Consider the following 20,188-nt stretch of genomic DNA (forward strand, 5'->3'; position numbering starts at 1 on the left):
GTACGCTGCTAGTTTCTTGATGGCACTAAAGGCCTATTTGGGGGTGATGATACAAAGTGTTTCTCTGAGTAACGATGTGGAATGTTTAAAACTAATTTATACCGATTGGCAAATGTACTGTTTTGTAATATTTCCTCAAAAAGCTGATGAGAGTACAAATACTTAACTTGAAAGTTTTCTGTGTCAACCTGGAAATATAGACATATTTTTGTGATTTTTAAAAAAGATTAAATCGAGATGTTAATAGCTTTTAATTAACTAGATATGCAGTTCTTCAGTATTTTATTTTCTTTATTAAGCAAATTACTACTAATTCTTTACAAGTACCCAAATATATGTATTTATTCCTATATGTATATACGAATTTACATATACGTATATGCACACATATAGGAATAAATAAATATATGTATTCCTAAAACTAACACAAATAAAAAATACTGCTTTTGGAATACCATCAAGGCTAATCAAAATGGGAACAAAATAATATATATGGTATTGGATTGAATTACCTTTATTAGTTTGCTTTACCATTACATGAATAAAGCAAGCCCTTACTATGTGACTAGGTGGTGAACAGCACTGACTGCATTTGGGAGAAAGTCTTACTCATAATTAGGAAAAGCAGGACTCTTAAATTATCTGTGCATTTGGAATTTGTCAGAAGTCAACAACAACGACATTTCCCAAATCCTTTTTTATGCATTCCAAAACCTAACCTCAGACACAGCCTCCTATTTGCAATTTATCTACAGGGTCTTCATTAAAATTTTTATTTTCTTAGTTATCTTTATTAAAATCCATTTGGTTCATAATGAAGGAAAGCATCTTCCCCAGCCCATACATACACTTAAACCTAGAAAATCACAAGTATATCTCCAGAAACCCCTTGGGAAATTGAAGCTGAATTTCCTTTCTGTCTGATAGCTGTTAATAAGAAACTGAGGAGGGCTCAGGGCTTTGCTTCTTTACTGTAAATTTGATAGTAAAGTGTTTAATCTCTTGACTCCAACAACTCTTAGAAGATGTTGTGTAGTCCAGCAGGCAAACAACACAATTCTGGAAGTGATGCTTCCAGAACTCTCTGGTCACACTCCAATCTGCAGTGTGCACCTAGGTCAATGGCAAGATTCAAGGCATTTGGGCCGGGCGCGGTGGCTCACGCCTGTAATCCTAGCACTCTGGGAGGCCGAGGTGGGCGGATCGTTTGAGCTCAGGAGTTCGAGACCAGCCTGAGCAAGAGCGAGACCCCATCTCTACTAAAAATAGAAAGAAATTATATGGACAGCTAAAAATATATATAGAAAAAAAAAAAAATTAGCCGGGCATGGTGGTGCATGCCTGTAGTCCCAGCTACTCGGGAGGCTGAGACAGGAGGATCGCTTGAGCCCAGGAGTTTGAGGTTGCTGTGAGCTAGGCTGACGCCACGGCACTCACTCTAGCCTGGGCAACAGAGTGAGACTCTGTCTCAAAAAAAAAAAAAAAAAAAAAGATTCAAGGCATTTGCTTTACTCACTATATGGGTACACTAGTCTACTTACACCTTCTACAAAGCTTCGTCAATAACCTCAGTAAGTTTGTAGAGTTTGAGATTGAACAATCAATGCTAAAAAAATGTATTCATCAGAGAAGTTCTCAAAAATATATTAAGATCGTTAGTCATTTTTGAGTTAAGGTGTCACATTCCCCTCTCTGGACTGTAAAAACCTTGTGAAAGAGAACTGTACCTTTCATTATATCTGTGTTGGTTCTAGTACAGGGCCTTGCACGGGAAGAACACTCAACAAATATTTCAATTTTGGCTATTAATTTGATAGCACTTTCTTAATGAAATCAAACAATTCAATTAAAGTGATGGGATTCTAATCCCATGCCTCTTCTTCCCTAACCTCACTCCTCCAAAAGAATGGAAATCAGCCTGTTAGATATTATGCCTTTGGCTGGCTGCTTTTGTGTTTTGGAAATTTCTGGAAGCAACCTAGCTCTTACCAAATTCCTAAGCTTTTTACTGTACTCAATGTACTATTTTTTCCAGAAAGACATTTGAAGGAAAAGTAAATGGGTCACAGTGATCAAATTCAATAATGGATATAACTCTTCAAACTGTATGTTGGGACATCCTTCATGGTTTATGAAGTGGGAGCTCAGATAAAGCAAGTGTAAAATCTTTTTGAAGTCAAGATTCATATATCATTGTGGATAACAGAATTTAGGTTGCCAAGCATCCCAAAAGTTGCCACAGTATTTTATACTGTTCACCTTTGAAAATCCATTTTCTTTCTAGTTTGACAACAGGACATATTGAAATTCAAAAATATTCTTGTTTCTGAGTTCCTTTCTCAACAAATCAACACATAATATCAAGTATCTATTTGTACCCAGGCTCACACAACACCATCCCTGTCCTTGGCTAGGCAGCCAAAAAGAACACACACACACTAATCAATAAACAGTACTAAACAGAGTATAGCTGAATCCTTCAATAGTGTAGTACCAGTGATACGTGCCACAAGAGCTCCTAAGAGGGGGTATTAAATAACAAAGGAAGACCTCCCCCCCGCAGGGTTTCAGTCTGTCTAGCCATATGTAGGGATTCTCCCTAGGTGCAAGCTAGAGGTTGAGGTTCCAAACCCCAAGGTCAGAAGTCTTGAAGAAGCACATACAAGTGAACAGAGCTATCAAGATGGGAAAGGCCACCTAAGCCAGTGGTTCTCAAACCTGACTACTCATTAGAATCACACCTAAGAAGTCTTTAAAAAATACTGAGCCTGGGGCCCCCACCCCAAGAATTGATTCAACTGTTCTGGGGTGGGATCTAAGCATAGATACTTTTTAAACACTCCCCAGGTGATTTTAATGGGCTTCCAAGGTTGAGAACCATTTAATTAAACAATATCTACTATGATACCATTAACCTCATTACCAAAAACTGGTTTTATTGACTTCCTATTCTTTTTTTTAATTTCAAAATATTAAGGATGTACAAATATTTTTGTTACATGTATCACTTTTTTTTTTTTTTGAGACAGAGTGTCACTCTGTTGCCTGGGCTAGAGTGCCGTGGCATCAACCTAGTTCACAGCAACCTCAAACTCCTGGGCTCTAGTGATCCTACTGCCTCAGCCTCCCCAGTAGCTGGGACTACAGGCATGTGCCACCATGCCCGGCTAATTTTTCTCTATATATTTTTAGCTGTCCATATAATTTCTTTCTATTTTTAGTAGAGACGGGGTCTCGCTCTTGCTCAGGCTGGTCTCGAACTCCTGAGCTCAAACGATCTGCCCACCTCGGCCTCCCAGAGTGCTAGGATTACAGGTGTGAGCCAGCACAGCCGGCCACATGTATCACTTTTGTAATGCTTAAGTCACAGTTATAAATTTGCCCGTCACCTGAATAGTGCTCGTTGTATCTGTGAGGTAGGTTTTTGCCCGTCCTCCCTCCCTCCTCTCTCTTGCTTGATTTCCAATGAGTTTTATCACTACTTCCCTCTGTGCACACCCTATTCTTTCTATTTGCAGATCTTAAGAAGGACTAGGCTATCTTTCCAAACATCCAGCATAGCCAGTTTCTTAGTTAATGAGCTGAACTTTATACTAATGAAGATTTAAAATTTCTGCTAGATATGGGCAAGATGGGGTTTATTTTGTTGTAGTTAATAGAGCTGTAGGATTCAACAATTAAGGCTCAATTCACTTAAATTTTGCCCTGTTACAATAAAAACAAAGTGCTATTTTTGGACTGAATTTGGCTAGCAGCTGCTGTCTGCCTATGTTTCACTAAAGATACCTGTTTTTGATACCTATGGGTGAAAGAAATTTCGAAGTACATATAAGATCATAAATATATGACCTGTCTTCTCACATGTATACCCATTCCCCTCTCTGATCATAAATATACTAATGGGTACAAACTTTAATGAGTATTTTATTGAATTAACATGGGACTTTTGGATTGCTATTTCAAACTGGTGGTGTATCCCTAAAATACTTGAGCTGAAAGAAAACTACAGTCCTGTGTTGCTTAACAATGGGGATATGTTCCAAGAAATGAGTTTCGTTGTGCAAGCATCATGGATTGTACTTAGATAAACCTAGATGGTATAGTCTACTACACACCTAGGCTGTGTGGTGTAGCCTAATACTCCTAGGCTACAGACCTGCACAGCATATTACCTACTGAATACTGTAGGCAGTTCTAACACAATGGTAAGTATTTGTGTATCTAAACATATCTAACATAGAAAAGGTATGGTAAAAATACAGTATAAAAGATAAAAGATGGTCCACCTGTACAAGGCACTTACCATGAATGGACCTTGCAGGACTGGAAGTTGCTCGGGGTGAGTCAGTGAGTGAGTGGTGAGTGAATGTGAGGCCTCGGACGTTACTGTACACTGCTGTAGACTTTATAAACACTGGACACTTAGGCGACCCTAAATTTATTAAAAAACTTTTTCTTTCTTTGGTAATAAATTAACCTTACCTTACTGGTAATTTTTTTACTCTCTCAACTTTTAAGTTTTTAAAGTTTTTTGACCTTTTTTAAAATAATACAGCTTAAAACAGAAACATATTGAACAACTATACAAAAATATTTTCTTTCTTTGTGTCCTTATTCTAAAGCTTTTTAAAATTTTTAATTACGAACTTTTTTGTTAATAACGAAGACACAAACACACATTAGCCTAGGCCTTCACAGGGTCAGGATCATCGATATCACTCTCTTCCACCTCCACATCTTGCCTTCTGGAAGGTCTTCAGGGGCAGTAACACACATGGAGCTGTCATCTCCTGTGATAACAGTGCCTTCTTCTAGAGTGTCTCCTGAAGGACTTGCCCGAGGCTGTTTTACAGTTAACTTTTGTTTTTATAAGTAGAAGGAGAACACGTTAAAATAACAATAAAATGTATAATATAGTAAATACACAAACCAGTAACACTCATTTACTATAATTATTATTATGTATTGTACATAATTGTATGTGCTATACTTTATATGAATGGCAGTGCAGTAGGTTTGTTTACACCAGCATCACTGCAAGCATGTGAGTGATGCGTTGCTCTATGACGTTATGTCATCTGTGAAGTCACTAGGTGATGGGAATTTGTCAGCTCCATTATAATCTTACGGAACCACTGTCGTATATGTGGTTGACTGAAACATTGTTAGTCGGCACGTTACTATTGTGGAAAGAAAGAATTTATCCATCTCATATACTAAGTATATTGTTTATTTTTTAAAATTTCTATGTATTATGATGTTTTAACATCTTAAAAATCTTTCTGGCTGGGGAGAGACTGTCCCTCCCAGGGCTAGCCAAAAAAGCAAAGGGCTCTGTGGGGTGCTTGCCTCTGATATGCAAACTAACCAATCCAAAGCCAGACTTTTGTCAGGCCCATACATCCCAGGAGGTAATATTCCTCTGCCTTCATTATCCCAGGGCCAGGTACCTGCCAACTAGGGACCCCTCCTTAGAGTTTGCCAAAATTATTTACCCTTGCCAATCCTGCCCTGCCCTGCCTTTCACACAGAAACTCCAATAAGGGCCATGGCCTTGGCTCTTTCCTAGCTCCAGCCCCTTCTGCCTCCTGACCAAAGCTGGTGCTTTCCCATGTGACCCTGCGTGGCTTGCTGTACCTCCTGTCTCTAGGATCTGTGAGTCCAATAAACTTTATTTTCTTGAGCCTCTCCTGTGCCTCCTCTTGTGGCCACCCGACTGACCATCGCATAACACAGACTGACCATCACAGAACACGAAATATTAACTCTGGGACCAAAATAAACCAAAGCAAAACAAACCCAACAATTGAGAATAAATAAAATTTTATTTAATGAATAAAGAAACAGTCCATCACATCCTCTAAATTGCCTTTAAAAGCATTCAGATTAAATTAAATACTGATTGTTAGTTCTTATTTTTCTTCTGCTAATTGCAAAGTTTCCAGGCAAAACACAACTCGAAGAAATCTTTAAGAAAGCATGACTAGGGAACAGCAACAAATGTCACAGAGATGACGTGGTCTACCAGAATACAGTACTATAAACTTCTGGGGAAGGACACGACTTATGCTCACAGACATTTTGGCTTACATGATCACTGGTTTTCAGTTCCACAGAATGTCTTAACATGCATGATGTAGAGGAACGGGAATAAAAGTCAAGATCTATTAATTGCTTTCTAGTAATAGAGGCAAAATATACAGTTTTTATAATTCACGCATTTCAAAATGGCTACTATAATGGCTTCTGCATTAAGATTTCAATAACCAAAAAAGTACTTTAGAAAATAAGTTGACTCAAGCTTCCTGAGATGGAAGCATACTGTGTTTGTGAGCCTTCTGGGGCTTGGTGTATTTTCAAGTGGAAAGAACTCATGCAAGGAGTAAAAGGAAAAGCATTAAGAGACATAACTTGATGCCAGTTGAATTAAGTCAGCTATGGGTGCTCTGTGACTCCTTAATTGAAGTGTGTGGGGGAGGGGTGTGGGTATGTGTGCACATGTGCATCATTTGTCAGTCATTATGTGAATCCACAGGGTTAAATTCAGGCTTGATGTAGCTGAGAATGCCAAAACAGAGACCAAAGGGTATGCTCATTTTTGAGGGTTCATATCTACTAGTTATCCTAAAGTCGACTCATTTCAACATAAGGCCACTGATGGCTGGCATAAGACATTTCTTTATTAGGGTTTGGAACACTACTGTGGAGTTGTCCTTGAACTGCTTAAGCCAGAAAGGAATACAGGGAACTCCTTTGCTATTATTTCTCTGCACTGCGGAGTCATCATTTCCACTAGCTTCAATCAAAGATGCAGGAGTCAGAATTCCCCTAGGCTATTTTGCCTATCTTGGGGTAGTAAATTTCCTTGGAATCTGCCTGCAGAAAGCAGATAGAATATTTCTTGAATTCATTTGATTTTTCTCCAGATTTATTTATTTTTTTACTGCATACCATTTTGGAATAAGGCATTCCACCTTTGTATAAAACTTTTTACCTTCTAAGGAAAAAACGAAGTAGTGGGACAGGAAAGAAATATGAACTTTTTAAACAAATTAACTATTTACTTTGGAGAAAAATATTTTTCACATTTTCCTGGGAATAAAAACATTGCTACCACTTTTTTGGGGTCTCTAAAGTAAATTCTTCATAAATATTTATTTATTTATTTGTCCTAGCCTCCATCCTTGGAAAAGCTCCAATACTTTGCCTATTTTTCAGGTAAAGAAAGAGACCCCAGAGTTATAGCAATATTAGAGAATGTATCTAAATTCATCTGAATTATTGAAATCCACCTTGCAATTCACCTAAGAATTCCTAGAAAGAGGGAGCTCTCCTAATGCTCCCATATGTTTTACAGATTTTTTTTTTTTTTTTTTTGAGACAGAGTCTCACTCTGTTGCCCAGGCTAGAGTGAGTGCCGTGGCGTCAGCCTAGCTCACAGGCAACCTCAAACTCCTGAGCTCAAGCGATCCTCCTGTCTCAGCCTCCCGAGTAGCTGGGACTACAGGCATGCACCACCATGCCCGGCTAATTTTTTCTATATATATTTTTAGCTGTCCATATAATTTCTTTCTATTTTTAGTAGAGATGGGGTCTCGCTCTTGCTCAGGCTGGTCTCGAATTCCTGAGCTCAAACGATCCGCCCACCTCAGCCTCCCGGAGTGCTAGGATTACAGGCGTGAGCCACCGCGCCCGGCCTGTGTTTTACAGATTTTTATCGTGAGAGGGAGGTCATGAAGGGAGAAGAGTAGGTCAAGAAATTTAATGCTAAAGATTGCAAAAATTAAGTGAAAATCATAAAAAAGGATAAAGTATTTCTGAAATCAAAATACTGAAAAAATAAAAATTTACCAACATTGTGTTAAAAAAAATACAGTTGCATTCAAATTTTCTTGTTTGAATTATTTTAGGATTTTTACTGTCCTTAAAATACACAGTAAAACTGTGTACACATACACATGCAGTAATCTTTTAGTAGTGACCACTATAGTCAATACTAGAATATGGTTCACTGGATTTTTACAACACTAATTGTGGAGAAATTATAAGAATCTGCCTATAGTTTGCTGATAACTCATCAAATCTGTGTAGGAACATCAGGTTTTTTGGAATATTGAGCAATTCATTTTTACCCATGCTATATAAAAATAATTCATGTTTCTTGTGGGTATTTTTTAAAACACTTCTTATTGTAATAAAATTATACTCAGATCTCCATGAATTTCCAGTTGGAAAATGGTCAAATTGCACCTCTCCATCTTTAAACCCCATTTTTTAATGTGTCTTTGTTTTTAGTTAAGAAGCATTTAAGAATGAAGACTAAAATCCAATTATCTTTCTGTTGACCTAGAGATACTTTAACCAGGTTGTATATAACTCATGTAGTAATTTATACAATTTGAAGAAGAATAATTTATAAAAATTACTTTTAAGTGTCAAATATATTTATACATGAAAAAATTTGTTCAATCATCATCAAAAAGTAATCTTTAAACCTGGAAACTAGAACTGTTTTCTGTATTTTAAAGAAAAATATACATTTATTTCAGCCTTAAAATATTTATTGTCAAATAGGCTGGATGTGGTGGCTCACGTCTATAATCCTAGCACTGTGGGAGGCCAAGGCAGGAGAATTGCTTGAAGCTAGGAATTCAAGACTAGCCTGAGTAAAACAGTGAGAATCCATCTCTACAAAAAAAATTTTAAATAGCCCGGTGTGGCGGTACATGCCAGTAGTCCCAGCTACTCAGGAGGCTGAAGTGGGAGGATCGCTTGAGCCCAGGAGTTTGAGGCTGCGGTGAGCTATAATTGTACCACTGCACTCCAGCCTGGGTGAGTGCAAGAACCTGTTTCTATAAAACAAAAAAAATATTTATTGCCAAATAATGTTGAAATATTTTAATTTTATTATTAGGGAAACATTTTCTATTCACATATATGTTAAAATCTTCTGGCAAATTGGTGTTTATATTCCCTACAATACAGCCATTTTCTTTATGCCTACTCTCAGCATTTATGGCCCTATTCTCAGGGGACTGAAAAGTGTGCCCTTTCTCTACTTCTTGCAGTTTCGAGGTTATTGCTCTTCGGAGTTTGAAGTGGCTATTATTTACACATTAACAAAAGACAGCTTGTTTATGGTTCTATAATACCAGGTATGCTAACTAATATAATTAGACACAAATAAGAGGCAAACATTTTTTTAACAAATATGCAATTTTTTTTTTGCAGTGCACAGATTTAAAAAAACATGATATTAGCAACTTTTTTAGCATACTGATGACCACTGCATTGTCAAAGTTTAGAAGATGCTTGGCATTCTTAAAGCGACACTTTAGCAATTAATTTTCTGAAATATTGATCCACTTAAAAAAAGAAAGGGCAATTAGTGGTGAAAAGGACTTCAACAACTCTATCAAAATCTAAGTAACTGTTCATCTTACTGGCAAAGCATGTGGATTGTCAATTTAACCACTAGTGGAAATACTTTCAGTCCAGGCTACCTAAGGACCACGGAAGGGACCTTGAATAAAGGCCATAAGTAAATTTGCCCGCATTAAGGGTTTCTCTGGCAGCTTTGAGTTTACAACCAACCTATAAAGAACCCATATGCAAACAGATTCAAGATCCCAGTTTGGAAGGTCCTTTGGGCGAGTGTGGGGAAAAAGGAGGAAAGAAAGATGCTGTAATCAACAAGAATAATTTGGATGTCTGACTCACTTTCCTCTCTCTCTCCCCACAGTCTGATTTTTTTTAATACTCTGCCAGCAATTCTATTTAATAGAAGTTGATGGGAGTGAGAAAGCGATTGCTTTTAAAAATGCAGCACCTCTGTGTAGTTAAAAGACTCTCAGACAATTGGACTTGTTCAGTTGGACTGTTTTCTTCTGGACACCAAGCCAAGATGCATGGAATTGGAGCTAGGTCATTGTGGAGCATGAAGCACCCTAGCAGGCCTTGGGGGAGGGGTGAGATGGGACGAGTTACAGAACATGGGGTACAGGGACCTGGGAAGAAACACAGAGAATGAGGGCTAGATGCAGATAGGACCATAGACATTCTTTAGCGTTGACCACATCATAGACACAAAAAGAGCAAGAGGAAGTAGTCTTTCTTCTCTTCTTCTTGGCTGCTTTGTCTGGTGCCCTGTTCTTGGGCAGAACCTAATCTAGTGTAGTAAACACAGGCATACCTCAGAGATACTGCAGGTTCGGTTCCAGACCACTGCAATGAAGTGAATATTGTAGTAAAGCGAGTCACACAAATCTTTTGGTTTCCCAGTGCATATAAAAGTTATGTTTACACTATAGTCTATTAAGCGTGCAATAGCATTATGTCTTAAAAACACAATGTATATACCTTAATTGAAAAATATTGCTAAAAAATGCTAACAATCATCTGAGCTTTCATTAAGTCCTAATCTTTTTGCTGGGGGAGGGTCTTGCCTCCATGTCGATGGCAGCTGACTGATCAGGGTGGTGGCTGCTGAAGGCTGTGGTGGCTGTGGCATTTTCCTAAAATAAGACAACAGTGGAGTTTGCAGTATCACTTGACTGTTCCTTTCATGACAGGTTTCTCTGTAACATGTGATGCTGTTTGATAGCATTTTATCCACCGTAGAACTTCTTTCAAAATCGGAGTCAGTCCTCTTAAACCCTGCCACTGCTTTATCAACTAAGTTTAATATTTTAAATCCTTTGTTGTCATTTCAACCATGTTCACAGCATCTTCACCAGGAGTAGATTCTGTCTTAAGAAACCACTTTCTCTGATCATTTATAAGAAGCAATTCCTAGCCTGAGCAAGAGTGAGATCCGATCTCTATAAGAAGAAAAATTAGCCAGGTGTAGTAGTGTGGGCCTGTAGTTCACAGCTACTTGGGAGGCTGGGGCAGGAGGATCGCTCAAGCCCAGGAGTTTGAGGTTGCTGTGAGCTATGATGACACCACTGCATTCTAGCCTGGGTGACAGAGTGAGACTTTGTCTCAAAATAAAATAAAATAAAAACAAATGAAAATTAAAATAATTTTTTAAAAAAGAGGAGCAACTCCTTATCTGTTCAAGTTTACCATGAGATTGCAGCAATTCAGTCACGTCAGGCTCCACTTCTAATTCTAGTTCTTTTGCTATTTCCACCACACCTGCTGTTACTTCCTCCATGGAAGTCTTCAAAGTCATCCATGAGGGCAGGAATCAACCTCTTCCAAGCTTCTGTTAATGTTGATATTTTGGCCTCCTCCCATGAATCACGAATGTTCTCAATGGTGTCTAGAATAGTGAATGCTTTCTGGGAGGTTTTCAATTGACTTTTCCCAGATTCATCAGAGGAATCACTATCCATGGCAGCTGTAGCCTTATAAAATGTATTTCTTAAATAATAAAACTTGAAAGTCAGAATTACTCCTTGATCCATGGGCTACAGAATGGATATTGTATTAGCGGGCAAGAAAATAACATTAATCTCCTGTACATCTTCATCAGAGCTCTTAGGTGCCAAGTGCCTTGTTAATGAGCCGTAATATTTTGAAAGAAATCTTTTTTTTCTGAGTAGTAACTCTCAATAGTAGTCTTAAAGTGTTCAGTAAATCATCCTATAAACACATGTGCTGTCATAGGCTATGTTGTTCCATTTATAGAGCACAGGCAGAATAGATAATTCTTAGGGGCCCTAGGATTTTCAGAATGGTCAATGAGCATTGGCTTCAACCTAAGTCATAGCTACGTTAGCCCCTAACAAGAGAATCAGCCTGTCCTTTAAAGCTTTGAACTCAGGCATTGACTTCTCCTTTCTAGCTATGAAAGCCCTAGATGGCACCTTCTTCCGATGGAAGGCTGTTTCATCTGCATTGAAAATATGTTGTCTAGTGTAGCCACCTTTAATCAATTACCTTGGCTAGATCTTCTGGGTAACATTCTGCAGCTTCTACATCAGCACCTGCTGCTTCACCTTGCACTTTTATGTTATATAGACAACTTCTTTCTTTAAACTGCATGAACCCACCTTTGCTAGTTTCAAACTTTTTTTCTGCAGCTTCCTCACCTCTCTCAGCTTTCACAGAATTGAAAAGAATTAGGGTCTTGCTCTGGATTAGGCTTTGGCTTAAGGGAATGTTGTGGCTAGTTTATCTTCTAATCAGATCATGAAAAAGTTCTCCATATCAGCAATAAGGCTGTTTTGCTTTCTTATTATTCATGTGTTCACTGGAATTGCTACTGGAGTAGCAATTTTAATTTCCTTCAAGAACATTTCCTTTGCATTCACAATTTGGCTAACTGGTTCAAGAGGCCTAGCCTTCAGCCTGTCTCAGCTTTCAACATGCCTTCCTTACTAAGCTTAATCATTTCTAGCTTTTGATTTAAAGTGAGAGACTTGTGATTTTTCCTTTCATTTGAACACTTAGAGGCCATTGCAGGGTTATTTAATTAATTAATTAATTTTGAGACAGAGTCTTGCTCTGTTGCCCTGGCTAGAGTGCAGTAGCAGCATCATCATAGCTCAGTGAAACCTCAAAGTCCCGAGCTTAAGTGATCCTCCTGCCTCAGCCTCCCAAGTAGCTGGGACTACAGGCATGTGCCTCCATGCTCAGCTAATTTTTTCTATTTTTTTTTTTTTTGTAGAGATGGGGTCTCACTCTTGCTCAGGCTGACCTCAAGCAATCCTCCCACTTCAGCCTTCCAGAGTTCGAGGATTACAGGCATGAGCCACCAAGCTCTGCCTCATTGTAGGGTTATTAATTGACCTAATTTTAATACTGTATCTCAGGGAATAGGGAGGCCCAAGGAGAGGGAGAGAGGAAGAGGAATGGCCAGTGGTGGAGCAGTCAGAACACACACAAGATTTATGGATTAAGTTTCCTGTCTTCTATGGGCATGGTTCACGGTGCCCCAAAACAATTATAATAGTAACATCAAAGATCACTGATCACAGATATAATAGTAATGAAAATGTTTGAAATATTGTGAGAATTATCAAAATGTGATGCAGAGACACAACATGAGGGCATATGCTATTGGCAAAATTGTGCCAATAGACTTGCTCGACACAGGGTGGCCACAAACCTTCACTTTGTAAAAATGGCAATAACTGTGACACACAATAAAGTGAAGTGCAATAAAATGAGGAATTTTCTGTACTGTAATTCAGTCATGAATTATTTAATAGATGGGTTTTTCTGGATTCACTTGGGAATCTAGCACTAGGTAATACATGGGGATGGAAATACACTCTGAGTTTTAAGGAACCGATTTACAAATGAACATTTGGAGGGCAATCCATTTATCATTTGAGGATTACCCAAATAAATCTGTCCCTAGAAACATCAGCTTCTGACCCCTCTGGGAATTATTCTCCATGGCATGCCTCATTTAGAGCCTTAGTTCTACCTACTGCTTGTCTCTTGACCATTTAATTTCTCATTAGATACCTACAAAAGTTAAGTGATGAATAAAAAACAAGATGCATTTAAGTCAGTTCTATTTGGAAATTCTGAGTGGGTTTAATTAGGCGAAAGGTGATATGTCTCAAAAAGTCGGTTTGGTTTTAACGGTGCATTTCTTTCTCCATTTTCCCTCTGATCCCCAATGCCACGATTAATCAAGTTATGAAAAGCCCTTCAGTTACTTGGAGAGAAGAGTGCTTTTGGGATCTGTATGGCTTTTTGAAATGAAGAGCCAGGTGAATTACATCAACTTTTCTTCTTTCCCTGGTCCATTTTTGCAGAGTTTTGGGTTTCCTCTGGGTGCTTCACGAATGCTGCATGTCTAACAAGTGTAGCACAAAATGTAATAGTAGGGTCTAATAAGGGCGATGTGTGTGCTTATTTCTATTTTCCAGGCATGCACTGCACATGCAATCATGGGTGAGTACTTTCTTCTTCTTATTTTTTTTTTTCTTATTTCATATAGTAAGATGAAAAGTACTTTCTTCATAGATGCTAACACTACAGCTTTATGCCCTCTACATCCCTTTGGACCTTTCTGGGTAAGTTCTGTGATCAAATCACAGTAATGAAATGATTCTTCTCAACCTTGGCTGCTCACTGGAATCACCTGGGAAGCTCTAAAAACTAGTGATGCCTGAGTCACAATCTCAGAGCTTTTGACTTAATTGATTTGAAGTATGGTCTGGGTGTTGGGATTTCTAAAAACCTCCCCAGGAGATTCGAAGGTGCATCCAAGGTTAGGAATCACTACTTGGGCTCAATTCACTTTATATAGAGACATGCTGACTTATACAGAATTTTAAATTCAATTTAGGTCGATAAATATTTATTGGGCGCCCACTTTGTATAAGGCACAAAGACAAACTCCTGACATAGTCCATACCAACAAGTAGCTCAAACCTAGTACAAGCAAGAGTGGTTAGTGCCGGGGGGGGGGGGGGGGGGGGCCCGGGGAGGAGGGAGGAGGGGGAGCAGGAAGGTATACAGAGGCTGCATTCTGAGTAAAACACTATACAAAGTAAAATTCTCTTCCTCTAGACTTAAGAAATTTGGCATAAGGATTCACAGAAAGTAGAATTCTATTTGGTTGGGGTGTGGGAGATCAGAAAATATTTCACAGAGGTAATAGCATTTGAGATGGACTTTAAGGAACAGGTAAGCTCTCCATAGATGGAGACTAGGGAGAGAGCCTTCCAGGTAGAGGCAGAAGAGAGGCATGTGGCTGGGAAGCAGGGCCCTGTGTGAGGTTTGCTGCTGCATTGGCTGTGTTTTCTGAGTAGTGGATGAAAACCTTTGGGATTATGTTGGGGTGAGCCTGAATACCATGAGGCAGAACAGCTGGTTCCTGGTACCACCCCCCCAGGTAGCCACTGAGGGTTTGAAAATTTGGGAATAATGATCTGCAGCTGAGATCTGGGCTGGATCTGAGTGGGGAGAAACAGCAGAACTAGCGGCGGGAGAGGTTAGGAGTCTACTACGGCTGAAGTCAGAAGTATTGAGGAAATTAAGAAAGTCATGAAAGTCTGAACTGGGGCACTGCAGGGAAATGGAAAAAAGTTCCTGAATAGAAAAGGAATAATAGAGTTAGAATTAATAGAACTTATCAACTGATAGGATAGAGAAAGCAAAAACTGACTTGGATGTTTCTTATTTGGATTATGAGGAATGTGATGGTGCCATTAATAGAAATCACCCAGCCAGGCTGAGGAATGGTTTATGAACGGGAAGATGATGAGTCTAATTTTGGGTATGTTGAAAACAAACACATCCGCTGGAACTAAAATTTCTTATTTGACTATCCCTCATTGTAATTGAATTCTAATAGAATTCTTAAAGGAGGGCACTGATTTGTTTAACACAGTGGTTCTCAACAAAGGATTCTACCTCCCAGGGAACACATAGCAAAGTCTGGAGATATTTTGGGTTGCCACAATTTGGGTAGGGGTTGCTGGTGGCATCTAGTGGGTAGAGGCCACGGATGCTGCTAAACATCCTACAATGCACAGGACAGTCCCCCACAACAAAGAATTATACAGTCCAAAATGTCTATAGTGTTAAGGTTGAGAAACCCTGCTTTTAACACTATCTGATAGCTCGAATTTCAGGAATGTTTTGGTCTGTTATATTTGGGGTGAGTTAGTGCCACCTAGTGGCCAAGCATAATATTTACCCTAGTTTTCTGTTGAACACTAAAAAGACAACAGATAAAAAATATTCAGAAAGCTAAGACACACAGTGATGAATGAAGAACATCCCTTCATGGGAGAACTATCTAAGGTTTACAGAAGTATATGTGATTGGGGGTCAGGTGTACAATCTAGAGAAGTCTTGGAGTTAAAAAGTGCTTGTTGGTTGTAAGAGATATCAGAAGTCAACATGGAAACAGAACATTTTACAGGATGCATTCCATATAAAATGTATTCTATTCCATTAAAGTTACCTATATTTTACTACTGTTATGCATACATAAAAAAACAAAATCTAATAATTCTGCTGAATAATTGACTCAAATTGTTATTTCTAAAGGATATAACCTATGGCATTTTGTTTTATTAAGAAATAAAGGTTGCAATTAGATTGAAAAGATTTTAAGTTATGAAAAAATGAGACAAAGAACACTAGAAGCTTCTATTTGCTAAAGAGTAGATTTTTGCCTCAAGAAGGAGCATTCTATATACCTTAAATATTACCTTCCTCCCAGATTGTAAGCTCCCTGAGGACAGGGACTGTGTCTTAGTCACATCTTTGTATCTGCCACGGTGTCTAGCATTGCAGCTTATACAGAGTATACACACAAATGATTTTTTGAGTGAATGAATTTATTCTTATACTGGAAATCCTTGCCTTGAAGTGAAGAAAGTTTCAAGTCTTTCTAAGCAATTGCTATCTGTTCACACAGGTACGACGCCAACTGAGGCTGCCTGGCACAGAGATTGCAGAGATTTGAATTGATAGCAGACATTTCCAATTCATTACCCTGGCAAGCCTAGGGCAAACTGTGCCATGACGACCATTCCCAGGGCAGTGTTTGGACTGGTGTGTGAATTGTATATTCTCTAATATAAGATTAGGTTAATATAAGACTCATTCATCCAGCAAATATTTATTGAATGTCTACTTTGTGCTAAGGTACTCTTCTAGGCAGTAGGGATATAGCAGTGAACTTAAGTCTAAGAAGTCCTTGAGAGGCAAGTTTTGAATTGAATTGGTGGATTAGGATAAAGATGCGTATTTCCCTTTCCCCCACTTTCCCAGTTAGCATAATGTCTTCTATGTAGAAAATGCAATTTGATCAATGATCTCAAAGCATTTTACAGCTATTAAAGGCCTCTCCTTCCACACCTGCTGCTCTGCTGGGGCAAGTGAAAAACCAAAACTCACTCATCACTTCCTTTCCTTGTTTACATCTTTTCCTTCCGTCCTGCTTCCTACACTTTCAGAATTTTGGGGAAGGGGGAGGAGTGTGTGAGGTGGTATTTTATGGGCAAATGATGACTCTTGCACATTTTGCAAGTGGTAATTGAAGCTAGTAGTTTTTAAAGTGACCCCGCAAAACAATTTCTTTCTGATTGGTTTATTAACAACCCTTTAGTTCTATAATCTATGGATATGCAAAGTCAGAAAAGAAAAACCAGTTACCATCCAAAAGAAAACGGTGCAAACAAGCTGGTGGGGCCCTGTTTTGGCCACAGAATAAGTGCACTGTGCAATATCAAGTGTTTTGGTGCTTTTTTTTAAACCTCAAGCACATTTTGGCACCTTATTATGTGGCTCCGTATACCCAGGATATGCAAATCAAAAGTGTGCACATATGTGAGTTGTATGGCATGGTCTCCTAATGCTAAGTGGAAGCTGATTTAGTGAATTCACCAAAACTATTGCTATAAATAAAATCTATGACAGGTGATGGTGACCTCCTCACCTTTTTCCTTTGCATTATTTGTTGAGTTAGTTATATCCTAAGGTCACTACTATCTAACTCTTCTCAGCCCAGGCATATGGCTCCTAATTGCTCCTAAATGGGATCTAAATATCCCTAACACAACAGGGGCAGGGGAGCATGCTAGTTTTTTCCCAAAGCAGTGGATGACAGCTGTATGGCATCTTTGGTTCATCTGCATTGTCTTCTCACGTTTTTGTTGGAATCTTTAGAAGGCACAGCCTACATCTCTCCCTCAGCAGAGACTGCAAGAATCCCCAGCTGACTTATTCAAAGTGCTCCTTGCCACAGGTCCAGCAGTGTGGGAACTTACTCACATCCAGTTGCTTGGAAACCATCGTGTCTGGCTTGTCCTCCTTCCCCCTCCACAGTCTGCCCTCTTACAGAGCACGCGGCCAGACATTCTTAAAGTTCGTCACTTTCCACAACACTCCGAGAAGAGCACGAATACACCATTGTGCTTTCCATGGAGGAAAAGGCAGAAAAAATGTCAAGTCCTTTACTGGTGAGAGATCCATAGCGACTGCCACTGGGCCGGATGGACATGGGCGTTGGGAGCTGCTGGTGCCACTGAGCTGGAAAACGGACCAAATAATGTATTATGACCAAAGGACTGCAGCCCAGCAGGTACACGGAGAGGGGCATTCTGTCCTCTCTCCAACACCCGCTGTGGATTCTTGTAAAGCGTTTCAACATATTTGGGTCTGAAATGCCTCATTTGTAAAAAACAGCTATAAAACCTCCCCAGCCAGGAGTAGGGAAACCTGGCTAGTGATCTCTTAAACCCCTAATTCCAAAATCTGTGATTCTAATCCAGTCAGATATTAGAATCCTATAAGAGATTAGAATTCGTATACTAAGGAGGAGTGAATGACTGAGGTGATTTCTCAGAATTATCCCCTCCCACTGAGCATGGGTGTCTGCCAGGTGCCCCTGTCTGCCCTCTGCGCAGAGAGGATTGTAGGCTCTCACGGAGGGTACTTCAAAAGGTAGAGAAAACTGCAGAACTGGAAGCCAAAAGATGGATTCAACCCTTTGAGCAATACCCACCCCACACCCTAACCATCCTAATCAGCCATTACCAACCTACATATCACCCTAATCAGGTTCTAACGTGTTACAGCAAGAAGGCTGACAAGTAATTTAGGTGCGCTCAACCATGGTTCAGGGACAAAAGGGGATGTCTTAGAGCTTCCATGTTCACCAAGCACTGTCCAAAGTGGACTCTGTTTTTAGCAGACATGATCCTTAGGCTTGAACATGGCCTGAATGAAATACCCATGCAAACTTCACGGTCTCTCCTGTTGTCTCTGATTCAGAAATTGCCAAGTAATCTTCTGATTAGGTTTCTCGGAACCTTGATATGGAGAGGGGGGTTCACTAGGTGGGGAACACTCATGCTCTGGGTCCTAGAAAGCTCTGCCCCTATTTAGCATTCTGATTTATAAATTGGTCCCTTGTTGATTTTGTTGTCTTGATTCAGTTTTTCTGAGTCTAAATACCTCTGAAGGAATTGAGACTATAAAATTTCGTAGGACCAAACCTATAGTGATTCCACTAAAGAGCTGGCTCTGGCTCTCAGTAAGACGCCCCCCCACCCCCCAGCAGTCTCCCCCCAGTCCCTCCATCTCTTAGCCCTCCCCTGCTCTCTCTGACATCTTAACCAGATCACTGTACTTCCTTGTATCAGAAGCTCTCCTTTGAAAGAGAGAGGGGAGCTACCGTCCCTGCTCCTCTGCCAGGCAGAAGTGTGGTGGTGAGTGGGGGCTAGGGACTTGATTCCAGCCTAAGTCCTCTCACCCCAGGTCCCAGCTGAGGAAACCTCCTCTTGCTGGTGCTGTGGAATCAGGACAGGAATGGGGGCCCGGTGACCTCACCTGGGGACTCAGCCACTGGAGGGCAGGATTGGGATGAGTCATCAGTTCCCGGGCTTATTGGTACTGAGTTTCTCAGATGGAGACCTACTGCCTTCTGACATGGTGAAGACTGGGAAATGGTTAAGAACTTAGCCTAGATTAAGAAACATATCACTGGCCTCTGTCTTCCCCGACTGTCCCAGGGAAAAGTACATTAGTGTCAGCTTTCCTCACAGTTGAATTTGCACTCAAGCCCAAGGATAAGGGAAAATAATCAGAAAGCTATATATTTCTCCAGAAATTAGATGTAGAGACAATGGCAGGTGAAGGCCCCTCCTGTATGGTACTAAATAAAGGGAATACCTGGTGTGTCCCTAAAAATAGCAGGGATCTTAGGTTCTAGACAAAGTTACTCTTATTTGTTATTCTGCTTAATCATGTTAAACCAGTTATGACTATGAAATGTATTCATATTCTAACCCTGTGGTCCCCAACCTCTGGGCTGCAGCCTGGTACCGGTCCATGGCCTGTTAGGAACCAAGCCATGCATCACTGCCTGAGCTCCGTGCACTATCCCACGTCCCTATGAGTGGAAAAATTGTCTTCCGTGAAGCTTAGCAGGAGGTGAGTGCACGGGCAAGCAAGAGAAGCTTCATCTGTATTTACAGCTGTTCCCCATCGCGCGTATCTCCGCCTGAGCTCTGCCTACCCCCTTCCATGAAACTGGTCCCTGGTGCCAAGAAAGTTGGAGACCGCTGTTCTAACCAATTGTTTTTTAAAAAATGAGAAAAAAAAGAGGCACTCTTTTGGGTTAAGGACTATGCTTCCAAAAATATCAGTTAATGCCAAAAAGTATAGGGGAGAGGAATAGAGTATACAAATGCATTAATAAAAACTAATCTCTTAGATCCTTTTGAAAATTGGAAACGTTGCTCGAAGAAACGATACAAAG

General features: G+C 39.8%; 1 protein-coding gene across 2 annotated transcripts in view; it reads right to left on the reverse strand.

Annotated features, from left to right (window-relative positions):
* Positions 1-16,241: 16,241 nt before the first annotated feature.
* Positions 16,242-20,188, reverse strand: part of MYPN (myopalladin) — an 84,911-nt gene continuing 80,964 nt past the window's right edge. For both annotated transcript variants that reach the window (XM_069460335.1, XM_069460336.1), the window contains one exon: positions 16,242-17,955. In XM_069460335.1, the coding sequence (XP_069316436.1) occupies positions 17,786-17,955 (170 nt within the window). In that variant the 3' untranslated portion in view covers positions 16,242-17,785. The remainder of the gene's footprint in view (positions 17,956-20,188) is intronic.

This window comes from Eulemur rufifrons, chromosome 28 (genome assembly GCF_041146395.1).
Source record: "Eulemur rufifrons isolate Redbay chromosome 28, OSU_ERuf_1, whole genome shotgun sequence".
Classification (NCBI taxonomy): domain Eukaryota; kingdom Metazoa; phylum Chordata; class Mammalia; order Primates; family Lemuridae; genus Eulemur; species Eulemur rufifrons.